The sequence below is a fragment of the Amyelois transitella genome, chromosome 4 (genome assembly GCF_032362555.1).
Source record: "Amyelois transitella isolate CPQ chromosome 4, ilAmyTran1.1, whole genome shotgun sequence".
Taxonomy (NCBI): Eukaryota; Metazoa; Arthropoda; class Insecta; order Lepidoptera; family Pyralidae; genus Amyelois; species Amyelois transitella.
In genome coordinates, this window is record NC_083507.1 from 9,561,069 (window position 1) to 9,575,454 (window position 14,386).

The 14,386-nt window shown below is 37.7% G+C and overlaps 1 protein-coding gene across 4 annotated transcripts in view; it reads left to right on the top strand.

Annotated features, from left to right (window-relative positions):
* LOC106140320 (maternal protein pumilio) overlaps positions 1-14,386 on the top strand; it is a 66,964-nt gene that overhangs the window by 47,499 nt on the left and 5,079 nt on the right. For all 4 annotated transcript variants that reach the window (XM_060954461.1, XM_060954459.1, XM_060954460.1 and 1 more), the window contains exons 10-13: positions 8,580-9,108; positions 10,958-11,135; positions 11,824-11,921; positions 13,454-13,658. In XM_060954461.1, coding sequence (XP_060810444.1) covers positions 8,580-9,108; positions 10,958-11,135; positions 11,824-11,921; positions 13,454-13,658 — 1,010 coding nt within the window. The remainder of the gene's footprint in view (positions 1-8,579; positions 9,109-10,957; positions 11,136-11,823; positions 11,922-13,453; positions 13,659-14,386) is intronic.

Consider the following 14,386-nt stretch of genomic DNA (forward strand, 5'->3'; position numbering starts at 1 on the left):
ACCGCGTTCCACTAACGGTATCCACTCAGAAGTATTTCTCTGGCACACTTCGTGCGTACATTCACCTCGGCCATCTTGCTGTCTCCACACTAAAACAACACTATCCCTCGCAAGTCGTGAATCCTATACAACACTACCGCATACTTCGACAAACGCAGACCTGAGTAACGCAGGAGTCATTACCATAAACAGTTTCTAGGGCTGCGTTTAATTTAAATCACGTCAATGACTAACATTTTCTTTGTGTCGAAGTAAATATTTTACTAAGATCTCTGATTGAATTCGCAACCTCTTTGTTTGCCGCCCAGATTGAACATTAATTTGTTTCTAATTTTTAATGTCGTATGGGCATTACAAGTAATAGTCATCCGTTCCCCCCGAAAGCATACTATGCTATGTTGTTCCAGAATTCGGGGTCTCTCTAAACCACTGCTCTAGCGAGATTTTTTTTACAGCATTAGTAATTTTTTTTTTATAATTAATATAATAAAATACGAAGGAAACATGTCCTGATGTAAACGACATAAACGAGCCATTCTTCCGATACACACATGAGAATATAATGATTGTTTTACATCTATACATGTTAATGTATAAATGATATGTAAACTAATCTGACTAATAAATATATACATTAACATGTATAGATGTAAACTAATCATTATATTCTTATATGTAACGCTTGCTGTTCATATCGTCACAAAAATTATTTTTTTGCAATTATTCTATAGCGTCAATGTAATCGTATCTATTCACCTTTTCAGCATGGATCCTTGATCAAATTATTTGTAGTTTTCAGATACTCTTCTTCGTTGTATAATAAGCTCTACAGTTTTGTCACAAAAGCAAAGAGTTTTTTTTATTGTGAATCTTCCAAAGATAATGTAATTTTAGTTTCTATAAATAAAATTAATGTTATGTAAATTGTCTCACAAAGTTGTGAAACTTAAAAAAGAAACTGTACTTAATGAATTCGGATCAAAATACCGTTAGAGTTCGACGCTCCGCTCTCGGTTGTTAAGTAAAAGCTTACAGTTTCTACAAAAAAAGACGCATTTTGTTTGTGACACAGAACTTACACGCAATTTCTTGCGAAATATTAATTAAAAAACCCGGAAGTTATACTTTAGGAAACATGTAAAACGGTCTACCTGATAGAATTTAGACCAATACATTTTCAACTGCTACAAATCGATTTTTTTTTAAACAAAACAAAGAGACCGATCACTTTCACCATGTTATAATGAAACCTCTTATACAGTCTCTGTATGAACGTTGGTAGTGTGTCACGAACTTGATTTCGACGTTACTTAGATACATACATACGTAAAATCATGCCTCTTTCCCGGAGGGGTAGGGGTTGTCTTCCATATTATTATACAGAATCTACAAGTATTTTTTTAAATCAAAGTACAAATAAACTACATATAGACCACTTTTTGGATTATCTAGGCATAATGCAAAAAGTGATAGAAATTTTAAGAAGGCCTGCACCATAATGTTGTCTGTTTCTGGGATCTAACTAAAACAAAACTGACTACAGTTCTATAATTATTAAGTTTTCTATGCTACAACTACTATTACTATTTTGACAATCATTTTCTCGACATTGTGTTAATGTAGACTGATTAGCTTAGATAAATTACAATTTGTTTGGCAGATTGTTTATTTGTTTTGAAATAAAACGTCCGTAATGAGGTTTATCGGTCTTTTAATAAAAGTTCACAAAATATGATAAGAAGAATTAAGGAAGCTATTTCGCTATCCCTCTACCACGTCAAGCAGCATAATTAGATTGACTTTGCTTGTTCTCCTTTCGTTTATTTTCTGAAAATGAACTTGCGATGTTAATATCGCAGGAAAATTGTTTTTATTTCTCGTCAAAACCATTTTCTTTGCTTCCCTTCCTTACTCCAAAATAGTTAGCATATGATATCAAGTTAATTGTATGTGTCTAGTACCAGTTAATACCGTCGTATCTCGAATTAGTTTATGTATGTATACGTACTTTGCGAAGGTAATATAGTTGGCAGTAAACGCCTTAGGGTCGTTGTGTTAGGGGTCCAGTTAGCGCAAAATTGGAGCGGAGGTACGAACCTGGCCCTAACGTGCCACTTCATTACGCAGCTTCGTTACCCACGCGTCTTGTGTCTATACTTCTTGTACTATGACAAAAATAATTTTATATATGATCATAATCTTGCTTTTAGGGGAAGTAACTATAGGATCTACCGGTATATTCTCAGTGGTTTTGCTTTTCAATCTCTAAATATGTCTGGACTGGAACGACTCCTGTTTGTAATATCGTTAGCAATATTTCTTTTTCTTCCCAAATTGCTCGAAATTAAAACGTATAAAAGTTGAATTATTGGTTTTGGGAGAATTACTCCCTTTGCGACCGTGCACTGTAACGGGCGGGGTCCTTGCGTGCGTGTTATTGCTTTGTTCGCATTGCCTCGTAATATATTCACATTTTCACCACCTTCGCATCTTTAATGATTTGTTTCCTTTTTTGTTTACCGAGCTACCACGATAGCTAAAGTATTTTATACCAGCTTAATACACTGGTTTTTTCATAAAAACATATGCGGTCACACATGTCTAGGGTTGTAAAATTACGTAATTTTACTGAAATCATCGGTAAAATACGCGTATTTTATGGTAATTTATATATATTACGGTAAAATTACGAGTGACTTTTTTTTTTACCTCCAAGCTTACGACATTTAGAATTTAATTTGTTTAATTCACCGCGACCATAAATTTGCAAAATCATTATCCGACAACTACAATCCTGTTGTAATGGATATGTTTGATTTTGACACCGAATACCAAGAATCAGACGCAGAAGATGTAACAGCAGATCCACTTAGATTTTAAGTTTTTTATTTATTTTATGATTGAATACTAAAATAATAGATAATATAAATAAGAATAATTATAATGAAGACGTAAAATCTAACGCAGACAATACAACATAAAATGATAATTTATTTATAAAAAACGATTTTTTGAACTTAACATAAAGAATAAAAAAAGAATTTTGTTTTTATAATTAATCATTATTATGTTTATTGAATTAATCATTCTCACATTTGACATATTTTATTATTTTCGAATAAAAACTGCTTGTATTTCCGTAAAATTTCATTCAAATCTATTAATCTGCAACAGAGTAAACAAGTAAGCAAGCCAATATATACAATTCTGTATTTTAAAGTTTTGCGAACGTAAGTACGTTTAAAACATTTCTTACCAAATTTTACCGTATTTTACCGTAAAATACCAAAAATTACGTCGTATATCGTTTTTTACCGAATTTTACCAGGGTAAAATTACCGATTTACATCCCTACACATGTCTCGATAAATTTGATATCACTTTAAAATCGTCACCAATAATTTTGTTGTCCTAAGTTGCCTTTACCGTAACCAAGTTTATCTTTTGCGTTACGTACAAGTTATTTTATAACAAGATCACATCACGTTAACTTCGCGAAAGTAGTTGGGAGCAACACAAAATCGTATCAGTACTTCTAAGATAGCGCTCAGCAGCAGAGCGACGAAAAGCTTTGGCCGTCGTTGGTACGAGATATGGAATCGCTTCCGACGCTCGAGTGTTGCACATCCACCTACCTGCTCTAGTGAATATCGTCGTACTCTCGCCGTGTAATTCCACTCACTTTGGATATTTGCCAACTAAAAAGCTTATAATGAAGGTAGGACATACCCGTATCACTCCCCCTTTATTATTCATGTATCATCAATTATGTATGAACAGAATAAATCAATATACTAATTAAAATTGTATAACGTGTATTTATAACATCATGTAATATCACCAGTAAAAAGATCGAGCACGTGTGTTCATACCGCATACAGATGACGCGATAATCAGTCCGCAATGTGTACACGTCCTTACCTCGGCCGCTTGGCCAACTTATTGAGTCACATTCGCCATTTCGCCCATTGATTTAGGACCATTACCATTCTGTGTGTGCTCTTAAATTAGGATCAACTGTTGTTGCAACATGAACGGACAATCCAAACCCGAGTGGGTAAACTTAATCGCAATGTTTTTGAAACTAGAAAATACCAGTTAAGTTTAATAAATACAGAAAACAATATTTAAAAGTTTAATTTTAGTACTTCGACAAATGAGAAAATTTTGCAGAATTTCATTTTTTAGGCAGCCAGAATACGGAGTTCTCATTCTGTTGGTACAAGGTTTACTGGTTATCCCATAATCCCGCATTGTGATGTATGTCCCGAATAGTGGCTTGTTGCTATTCCGCGAAGTGTTTGTCATCCTCGCTTATAAACCAACCCGTCCGCGTTCATCCCCGTAATGGCCATTGTGGATTTAAAAGAGCCAAAAAACAAGCTCTCGTCTACCAATGTCGCTATTACGATTTATATTTCGGCGCGCAGTTGTTTCGGGTGACCCAGTGAAGCAAACGAAATATTGATATAAAAAAGAGGGTAAACTATTAGGGAACGACAGCTAGGTGTGGTATCTGAGCCGTCGTCGTGCGGTGATGTGGTGTTTTTACGAGTGGGGTGCGCCGACGCGGGCGCGCCTGCTAATTTTGATAAAAGCATCGTCCGGCCGCACCCGCCCGCCACCGTCGCCACTGAGGCCAATAAATACTCATCCATAACCCTCATATGCTCTTCTATTTCATAGTTTATATATTTACATTGCCACACAACTTTCTATTTTTATTATTTATTATTTCATTCAATATGGATGCTCTAGACTATAAAAATGCATGCAACTTGCATGCTGCCAAATATTTTACCACTGCCACGGATAATCTGTAACTTACCATAATTTCTAACTAGCAAATTAGAAATTATGGAACGTTTACATTGCAAAAGGATGTAGTGCTATGTGGATCTCGAAATCGTATGGGTATATCCCAAGAGATTGTAAATATATTATTGTTTAAGTTTTGCCCGCGGCTCCGACCGCGTGAAAAGTACCCTATGTCTTTTTGTACTCCACACTATCGGTTCAGTGGTTCTTACGTGAAAGACGGACAAACATACACACCTACATATTTATATTAGTATAAATGTATATTTTAAATGGAAATAATACCTACTTGAAAATTTTCTTTTGTATTGGAGATTATTGTAGAGCCGAATTCGTCGTAGCGCACGTAGACATTGTAAGTTTTCGGTTGTCGTAGCATTTGTAGATTTCGAACAGGATTAAGATAATCAGATAAAGATTGTTGTACTAAAATAATTGGACTTTATCAAGTTTTAATAATGAAAACCTAAGTTTTAGATTTATTTTTATATTAGTGACCGAACTATATAGTCACTCACATTGACTACATATTCAGCTCGATGCCTATTTTCAATACCTATAAAGTGCATATCTTAATCAATCTCAATAGGTTTTCTTTAATTTAATAAGTTTAACTTGTGCTTTCAGGAAGTCAGTTTGGATAACGTCTTTCAAGTAAAATTTATTATACCGAATATACTTGGTCCTTGTCCAAAGTTCTTGTCAGATGTGAGAAAGTGTGACTGAGATGTGTTTTCCAACATGGACCATCACAACATTAATCATTCTAATTAATTATATATAGATAGGGACTTATTTATATGTTTTATGTAAAAAGAAATACTAAATTCTAATAGGGCGTGGGCGTGGTGGGCGTGTCTACGCTCCGCCCAACTGGGACCCGCCCTCGCCCTTTGCCAACGTTTCGTTCAAAATCCTTGAACGATGTCTTGTAGGTATTCAATGTACTATTTATTCAAAGAAATTTTTTTTTGTAAAAAAAAAAATATAATATCGTTCAAGATATTTTCGCTATAATTGTTTATGTAAAAGGAAATGTTTACAAGTAATAAAAAAAATGTAATCTCTTACTGATAAAGAAATGATTAAAGAAATTGTCATTTGAAATTGATTTCGTTTATGACCTTTGATGGGAAAATATATGAGCCTCGTCGCGGAAGTGTCTCAGCCCGCGGGCAGATAAACTCGTTAGAACAAGATAGGCCAACCGGGGATGGCGGCGGATGAGCACGCGACAGCCCGGGATATCCGCGTAATCTTGTTGCGGCTCCGGGCACGTCGATTCCTATTCTCCCCAAATTACCTTTTGTACTCGATAGACAATCCAATTCGTTGCCGTCTAAAATGCTTTTCTCGCAATTTACTCAACTCTCGACCTGTTTGACAAACAACCGTGTAGCAAACTGCTAGGTGGCTTGGTCTAAAGAAGCACGTAGCACCTCGTCGTCGCCACTAAAAGCTTCTTGTTGACGGAGCGTTCGATTCAAGAGCCGCGACGTTCTGTTCTGTCCTTGTAATTGATTGCTTTGTCGCGTAATTTGTTTGTCGACGGCAGGCGGGGCGTGTATCCTCGCGGGAACTCGCGCCGCTCGTCCTCTCGTCATCGTCTCCGTAAATAATAAATATCCTCGGAGATCGCCGCCGGTGCCCATCTCCCCCTCCGTGACTCGGCATCTTCATGTCTTACTTACCTTTGTACAACAGAAATGAATTAAATGAAACGTTACGTTACTTAGCTATTGTCGGCCTCTGTGGCTCAGCGGTAGTACGCTTGTCTGTGACACCGGAGGTCCCGGGTTCGAATCCCGGTCAAGGCATGATGAGAAAAGAACTTTTTCTGATTGTCCTGGGTCTTGGATGTTTATCTATATAAGTATTTATTATAAAAATATAGTATCGTTGAGTTAGTATCTCGTAACACAAGTTTCGAACTTACTTCGAGGCTAACTCAATCAGTGTAATTTGTCCCGTATATATTTATTTATTTATTTAGCTGATATGAGTGAAATGCACTATATAAATACACTATGAAATCAATGCACTATCTTTTTTCCTATAAATAATTTCGTCAATGTAGCCTCAGATAACAATAGTGTGGCAAGAATTTGTGACCGAGTCGAGAGAAACGCGCGCTCCATCACTAATAACCCCGTAATTGGTATCGAAGCTCGCCGCCACCGGATTACTGAGCGTCTAATTGAATGCAAGATAGTGGTTGTGTCGCTGCCACCTTACAGGGCACACGGGCGACTTAATTTTGTGCGGTCAAGTCGGTCCGCTTTCCGCACGTGCACTAACCGAGGCGCACAACGCTCAATTACACCGGCTCTGGTGAATTAAATTGCCGTGGAAGCCATGTCAGGAGATCAAACGAGACTCCCCGACGAATGAGACTTTGGATTTACCCCGCCCGCAAAGTTTCCCGCTAGATAATAATCATTTCGTGTCAATTAGCTAATGAAAAATAAAATAGGCCCCGGCAGTGAAGAAGCGATGTAATTAAAATTATGGCGATGGTTCGGCATCTGTTTTAGCCTTGTCTTTGATAATTATTCATATCCAAGATTAAAATTTCATTTTAATTATATTCGTGAAACGTTGGTGTATTTTGTCGAAATATAAAGATCATGATACCTTTAAGCTTTAAGCAAATATAGTTTTCCCCGAAGTTGTTTTTTTATTATATTTTCTTTTAGGCTTAACCTAACCTAACCAGGAACATATATACAGCTTATTAGATGTACGTATTTATTTTTGACATAGAAAGCGTGTTGACCTCCGTTTCGCCAAAAAAATTACATATTGAAGGAGATTAATTCTTTCCTGGCATTATAGGAACTCAAAGATTTAAAAGTTCAACATAATACGAATTCAACATTATGCAAAACAATAAAAATCCCATACTTTCTGGAAATTCTACGTTCTGGAATATAAACTTTATGAGAGATCAACTTACTAATCCTAAAAACAAAAATCTGATTATATTATAATGTAAGACTGACGTGAAATGTATATAATTTGTGTGTGCGATGAATCAAGAGTCGGGAGATCGTCGAAGGCGGCAGGTGGTAGCAATAGACGCGCCGGCACGAGCCGTGCTCCTGCGGCATATTTCACGATGTTTACACATCAGCGCCCTGGACCACGGCCAACTCGTTCCAACAGGTAGATAGGCTAAATGACATCACACACCATACTCCGATACTGTGATTCACCTCATTCAAAATACTCCCGACTTACGACTCTAGTTTATTTCGGTGGAACACGTTACGTAATTGAGCTGTTTTGATGGTTAGTTCGCTGTTGTTAATGATTGATTACGTTCTTTCGGTCACATCTGGATGCTATTTATTACACTTAATATTCTTTTTAGACATTTGATGACATCGTTTGTTAAATCGTCTACGATTATTTGGTATTCATTTCATTGCTTACAATTTCAGTGAGATAGGAAAATTGTCTGGTAAATCGTTGGAGTAGCAGCACGTGCAGCGGACAGCATATGCAGCTTGTTATTAAGTTTTTAAACGATTGCGTTAATTAGCGGACTGCGCCAGAAGCCGTAGAGCCGCCCTCGAGCGACGGGTAAAAAAACAATAAACGATACATTCCGGTATTAATTAAAATGCTATACGATTCGCATCCGCCTCACTTTTAAGCTTACATCATACTAGTACGAGAAGTTGCATAAAACGTAATCGATTAAAGAAATCGTTTACATAGTCGTGATTAATTTTAACGTTTTGTTTCTTTTGTTGCAGCAATTATTCCGGTCACAACAAGCGGCAGCGGCGGGCGGGCAGGCGGCGGCGGCACAACTACAGCTGCTTCAGCAGCAACAGCAACAACAATTTCAGTTGCAACAACAGTTGGCCGCCCAACAGGCCTTCACCCAAGCACCGTATGTGATAAATGCCGGACAAGAGGGTGCGCCGTACGTGAGCGCGTTGATAGCGGGCGTGCCACCTCAGGCGTATTACGGCGTCGCGGCGCCATGGGGCATGTACCCGAGCCTGGTGGCGCAGCCCGCGCAACAACAGGCGCAGCAGCCGAGACGGCCGCTGACTCCCCAGCAGGGGGAGCAGCAGGTGAATGGACAGGGCCAGTACGTGATACCATACTACGACGCCGGGTCAGCACTGGTGATGAGCGGGCGCAATGGCACTCCGCTGCGGCTGGTGTCGCCGGGCGGCGTTTTGGCGCAGCGTCAGTACCAGCCCGCGCCCACGCACCCCGCCGCCTCGGCCGCGCCGCCTGCGCCCGCGCAGCAACCGCAACAAGCGCTGCCTGGTGAGTCACACTCTCTGTTCTCTATAATGCACATGAAACACACGAAACACATGAAACTAGCACGTTCGAACATCTTTGTATTTTTTTTAGTAAGCAATTTTTTGCTATATTCAATTGTTTGTGACACACTTGGGAAAAATCTAAAGAATGGCATAGAAAACGTCACTTAAAGCTAAAATTTTTAAGCCATTTTCATATTGAAAACTGCCGTTTGCATATACAGTCTTAGGGATCTAAGGATGCATGTTTAAATGCCCCATGCACTTTAACCTGCATCCTTTGATCCCGAATCCGTGAAATCTTTGAATCGAAATCCCTGAATCCTTAGGTCGTTTCTAAATGCTATGTAGTCCTTAATTTTAAAAAATAAAAATATACCTTGACCTCATTTTGCCACTGTTTGGCGATATGATTTTCCATATTTAAGCATTTTGAATAAATAAAATCCTGCTGGTCCCACACTAAATGGTGTTATATTACATTGACTTCTAATGTGTGTTTTAAACATAATGTCAATTGTAAAATTTAACAATGATTTTTGAAATATCTAACAATGTAAATACTCAATTGTTACATTTTCAAATCTGTTTTGACAATTAACTTCTTGAAAAATTTAAAGAAAATTATTTTATTGACGTGTTTCCTAAATTCATTCTCATCCAAATTAATTGACTTTTAACTAATTTTATTATTGTTATGTGTTTGCAGTAGATCTTACATAGCATTTTTCAAAGTAAGCGTAATGTTTATAACTGTATCAGCCAACGTTTCGTTTAATATACGTAATTAGCTTAAATAGTTGCTAATGTGTAATAAAAATCCTCGCACTTTAATTATTCTTAGCAATACTTGTACATAAAATGTTTTATGGTTGTGAATATTTTGTGTGATTTTACTCATTTGTTTAAATAACATGAATAAAAAACAAATGTGTTTGTATGATGTCAATTACCAATCATAACTTGGGATTGTAAAAAAAGCCATAGAAATTTTACAGTGATTTACTGTGATGGGTAAATTACACGAATGTCTAAAATGCGCGTAGCGAAGATACGCGTTCGGTCTTTTTTTATTTTAAGCTGTAAATTGTTTTTTTAAATGTTTTTTATTATTTTATTTGTTGTAGTTTGTTTGTCACTAGTGTTTAAAATTTATCTTGAGCTATCTGGTTTGTTTGCTATTAGACGCAACTCAAACCAGTTGGCTAGTGTTTTTGAATTTGATGATTTGATACAAATTTCGCTGTAAATTTTTTAGGTAATGTTATGTGAGCAAACTATAACTTTTTCTTTTATCTCCATGATTCTGGCCGCCTACATTTGTAAATTACTAACGGCATAACAATACACTATTCCACCTTAAATTAAGAATTGACATCATACAAGCACCGGCAACTACAAAGGATCTTATGAGCCCGTAGTGTATATTGTGAGCGTACATCTATAACTTTGTACATAGCTAGGGCTGCCAACTCTTTATGACGAGTAGACCTGAAGTCCGCGTTGCGAGGATGACTGGGGTGCAAATACTTTAAATTTTACAATTTTGAAATATACAATTTTAGTGCTAGACTTCTCAACACACGAATAATCGCACCCGTCTCTAAATTCGGCTCGTACAACCTGATCTTGGTAGAGCCGTGGATGGATAGAGCGCGGTGGTGGGATAGTGCTCACCGCCTTTTTGTTACTGAACCTGGTGTCTCTCGTGGGTAAGAATTGTAAGTGTAACCCGGAGCGTTGGCGGCCCTATAGATAGCGCACTGGGCACTCGCGGTGCGCTCGTCGTGTACAGTATAGAGCGCCCTCGGCGGCACAGAGCGGGTGAGTGGAGCGCGGAGATGTTGCAGGCGCAGGCGGGCGCCGGGACTCGCTGGAGTTCGGCGGCGGCGGGCCCGCGGCGGCGCTGCAGGAGTACGCGCGCAAGTGGGGGCCCTCGCCGCTGTCGCCCACGCTGCAGCCCGCGCTGGGGCCCGTGGGGCTCCGGCCCGTGTCCGCCGCGCCCGGCGCAGAGACTGCCAAGTACAGGTCAGGGGACGCGGCCGCGAAACCGCACACTCGCACTAACCAATACTTACAAACATGCAGATAAATTAACCTAATAAAAGATAGAAGACGTTCTTAAGGCCAAAAATTTTTCGAGTTAGTTGCGGATAGCATGGTTGGATAGTATTGGATAGCATGGCAAAAGGTTAATCTGGAAAGATCATCTTCCATCTCGACTTGACCAAAGTACTTTATTATCAAACTTGGACTCTCGGTGATTTTTCGTTATACATTCGCTGTATTTTATGATGTGTGGTGTCCGCATCTGATGGGAAGCCCCGAAACTAGAAACAACATGTGTGGTGATTTTAAAACAAATTATACCAATGGGACAGCCCACAGTATTATGTCAATTGAACACAAACACATGTCTTTATTAACATATTCTTATTTGTCTTCCTCCTCTTGAATAATAATGTTCATTTAAAGTTTAACACTTGTTACAAACAGTCACAGGGTTGGTGCGAATGTGTGCAATCGTATAAATGTAATTTGTATGTAAAATTGTAAATACTTATTATATAAAATACATATATGAGGTTGTTGTTGCCCTTGTACAGTTGTGCAGATATTGCTATTTAGCATGCTTTTTGAGTTTTTATCTTCATCTATATATTATCCATCAATTTCCACGTGCCTATTCTTGAACAGCTCTATGTATACGTTACAGAGCTGTGAGCAGCTTAGCCCAAGGTCTCACGTCAAATGGAATGTTCGGATCTTCATCTTCGTTACTCAGCAAACTCAGCGGAGTGGGAACTATCTCAGGTCAGTCAACAACAGATGCTTTATTATTACGATCACGTCGAAAGGCGATCCTCGCGCTCACTTGCTTGTAAATATTGTACATACCTATATCTTGTAAATATCAATAACAACTAAACTATACGTTGCTTGTACATGTACTGTAAATATGCGGTTGTGCAATACACTGACTTCGCATATAATGCTGCGGGTCAATTGTAAACCTTTAAATGATTTTTATTTCAGGTTTTGATGCACATGCTACATAATATTATGTCTTACATTTTGTAAAATAAAGTAGACGTTCCTGCATCAGTATTTCACCCCGGATGCTCTGGATAAGGTGAAACAATGGAAATTCTTGTTACGGGCTTAATATCCGATATTCACACTTCGGTTCTTATTTACTACCTTGGTAGGGCTGAAATCAACTTGTCATGATTTAAATTAGCCGTGTTTTACACATTGTCATATCAAATGTGTTACGAAATTTTAATATTGGACTTTGCATTAATTACATTACCTATTGTACACTAACAAAGAAAGTAATTTCTTTACACGTTTATATTTAAAAAGACGCTGCGAATACCATTATTAAATGTCGTCGGTTTTTAATTTCGATCAATTTAATTATGATCATTAAATTTATACAAATAATGGAAGTAGGGAAAGGATTATTCAGACAAATATGTGTGACGTCGAATCAGTGTCTAGGTATTAATAGACATACATACATACATACATACATAAAATCACGCCTCTTTCCCGGAGGGGTAGGCAGAGACTACCTCTTTCCACTTGCCACGATCTCTGCATACTTCTTTCGCTTCGTCCACATTCATAACTCTCTTCATACAAGCTCGGCGGTTTCGGGTACTTTTGACCTGACCCTTTACCAGGACGTCCTTATTATTAATAGTACGTATTAATAGACATTTAACTTAATTCAAATAAGAGTACCTTTAGTTTTTTGATTAAACTAGTGATATACATAATTCAAAGTTCAATTAACCTTTTTTTTAAATTCGTAATTATAATATTTTTTTTTTTTTTTTTTTTTTTTAATATTTGTTTAGGACATAAATATTCGCTTAATTTCTCTGATCAACGTTCGTTTGAGGGATTTTTTCATTGGGCTTAGATTAACGTTAGAGAACATAACATTCATCTGCTCATTTTGAAATTCTTTTTACTCTAAGTTTACATATGGGATTCCTGCTGGAATATTCTAATACAGAATAAAATATTTCTAGGCTAGTTAATGCTTTTCACGGTGATTATAATGAACAGTATGTGCCATGATGGTAAATTTACCATTATATATATTACCCGGATATATTCCTTTGTGTATATGAAGATTATATAAGTGTATATGAAAATACATGAAGATTTCATTGATATACTAAACAAACTATAAACAATATATGCTCGCAGGTTCAAGGAAAACCTACAAGAAATTAGCCATGATTGATTGTATTTTTTTTTAAAGGTATATTAGTTTAAAGACAAAAGAGTATAATCGGGCTAGTAACCAAAATATTGTTGTTTGTATACAGAACTAGTCGGCGCCGGGGTGGGAAGCGTGAGCGGGGTTGGCGTGGGCGTGGGCGGCGTGGGCGTGGGCGCGCTGGTGGCTGACAAACCGCCCGCCGGCCGCTCGCGCCTTCTCGAAGACTTCAGAAACAACCGCTTCCCCAACCTACAGCTCCGCGACCTGGCCAACCACATCGTAGAATTCTCACAGGATCAGCACGGATCTAGGTATGTTGGTTTTCGTTTTAAAACACAAACATGAGAGAAAAAAGAAAGAGGCGTGATTTATGTATGTATGTATACGCTAATCTCGAAGATGTGTTCATGTTTATAATGTGGGAAAGGGTGTTTTCTGATGAAGGTTTATAACGCTACCCATGCGATCATAACACATTAAATTCTACAGGGCCGATTTTCTTAAATGTTAGAATGATAATATTCTGTTTGCTGTGGGAAAATTAGTAAAGATCTTAAATTTTTACATATTTATATATTTTACACACTAAAACACATAATATTTAACTACACATAATATGTATACTAGTGTTTCACGGAACACAATTTGTTGTACGAAGTTTTTGGCAAAATGTGGTATTTACTCATTCTGAATGTATTAGTATGCCGTGTGGTTCCCGGCACCAATACAAAAAAGAATAGGACCACTCTATCTCTTTCCCATGGATGTCGTAAAAGGCGACTAAGGGATAGGCTTACAAACTTGGAATTCTTTTTTAGGCGATGCGCTAGCAACCTGTCACTATTTGAATCTCAATTCTATCATTAAGCCAAATAGCTGACGTGGCCATTCAGTCTTTTCAAGACTGTTGGCTCTGTCTACCCCGCAAGGGATAAAGACGTGATCATATGTATGTATGCTGAATGTATTTTGTATCTACTTATTTGCTAATTATTTGCACGTGGTATGATGTATGAACAATACAGTAAGTAAGTAATTA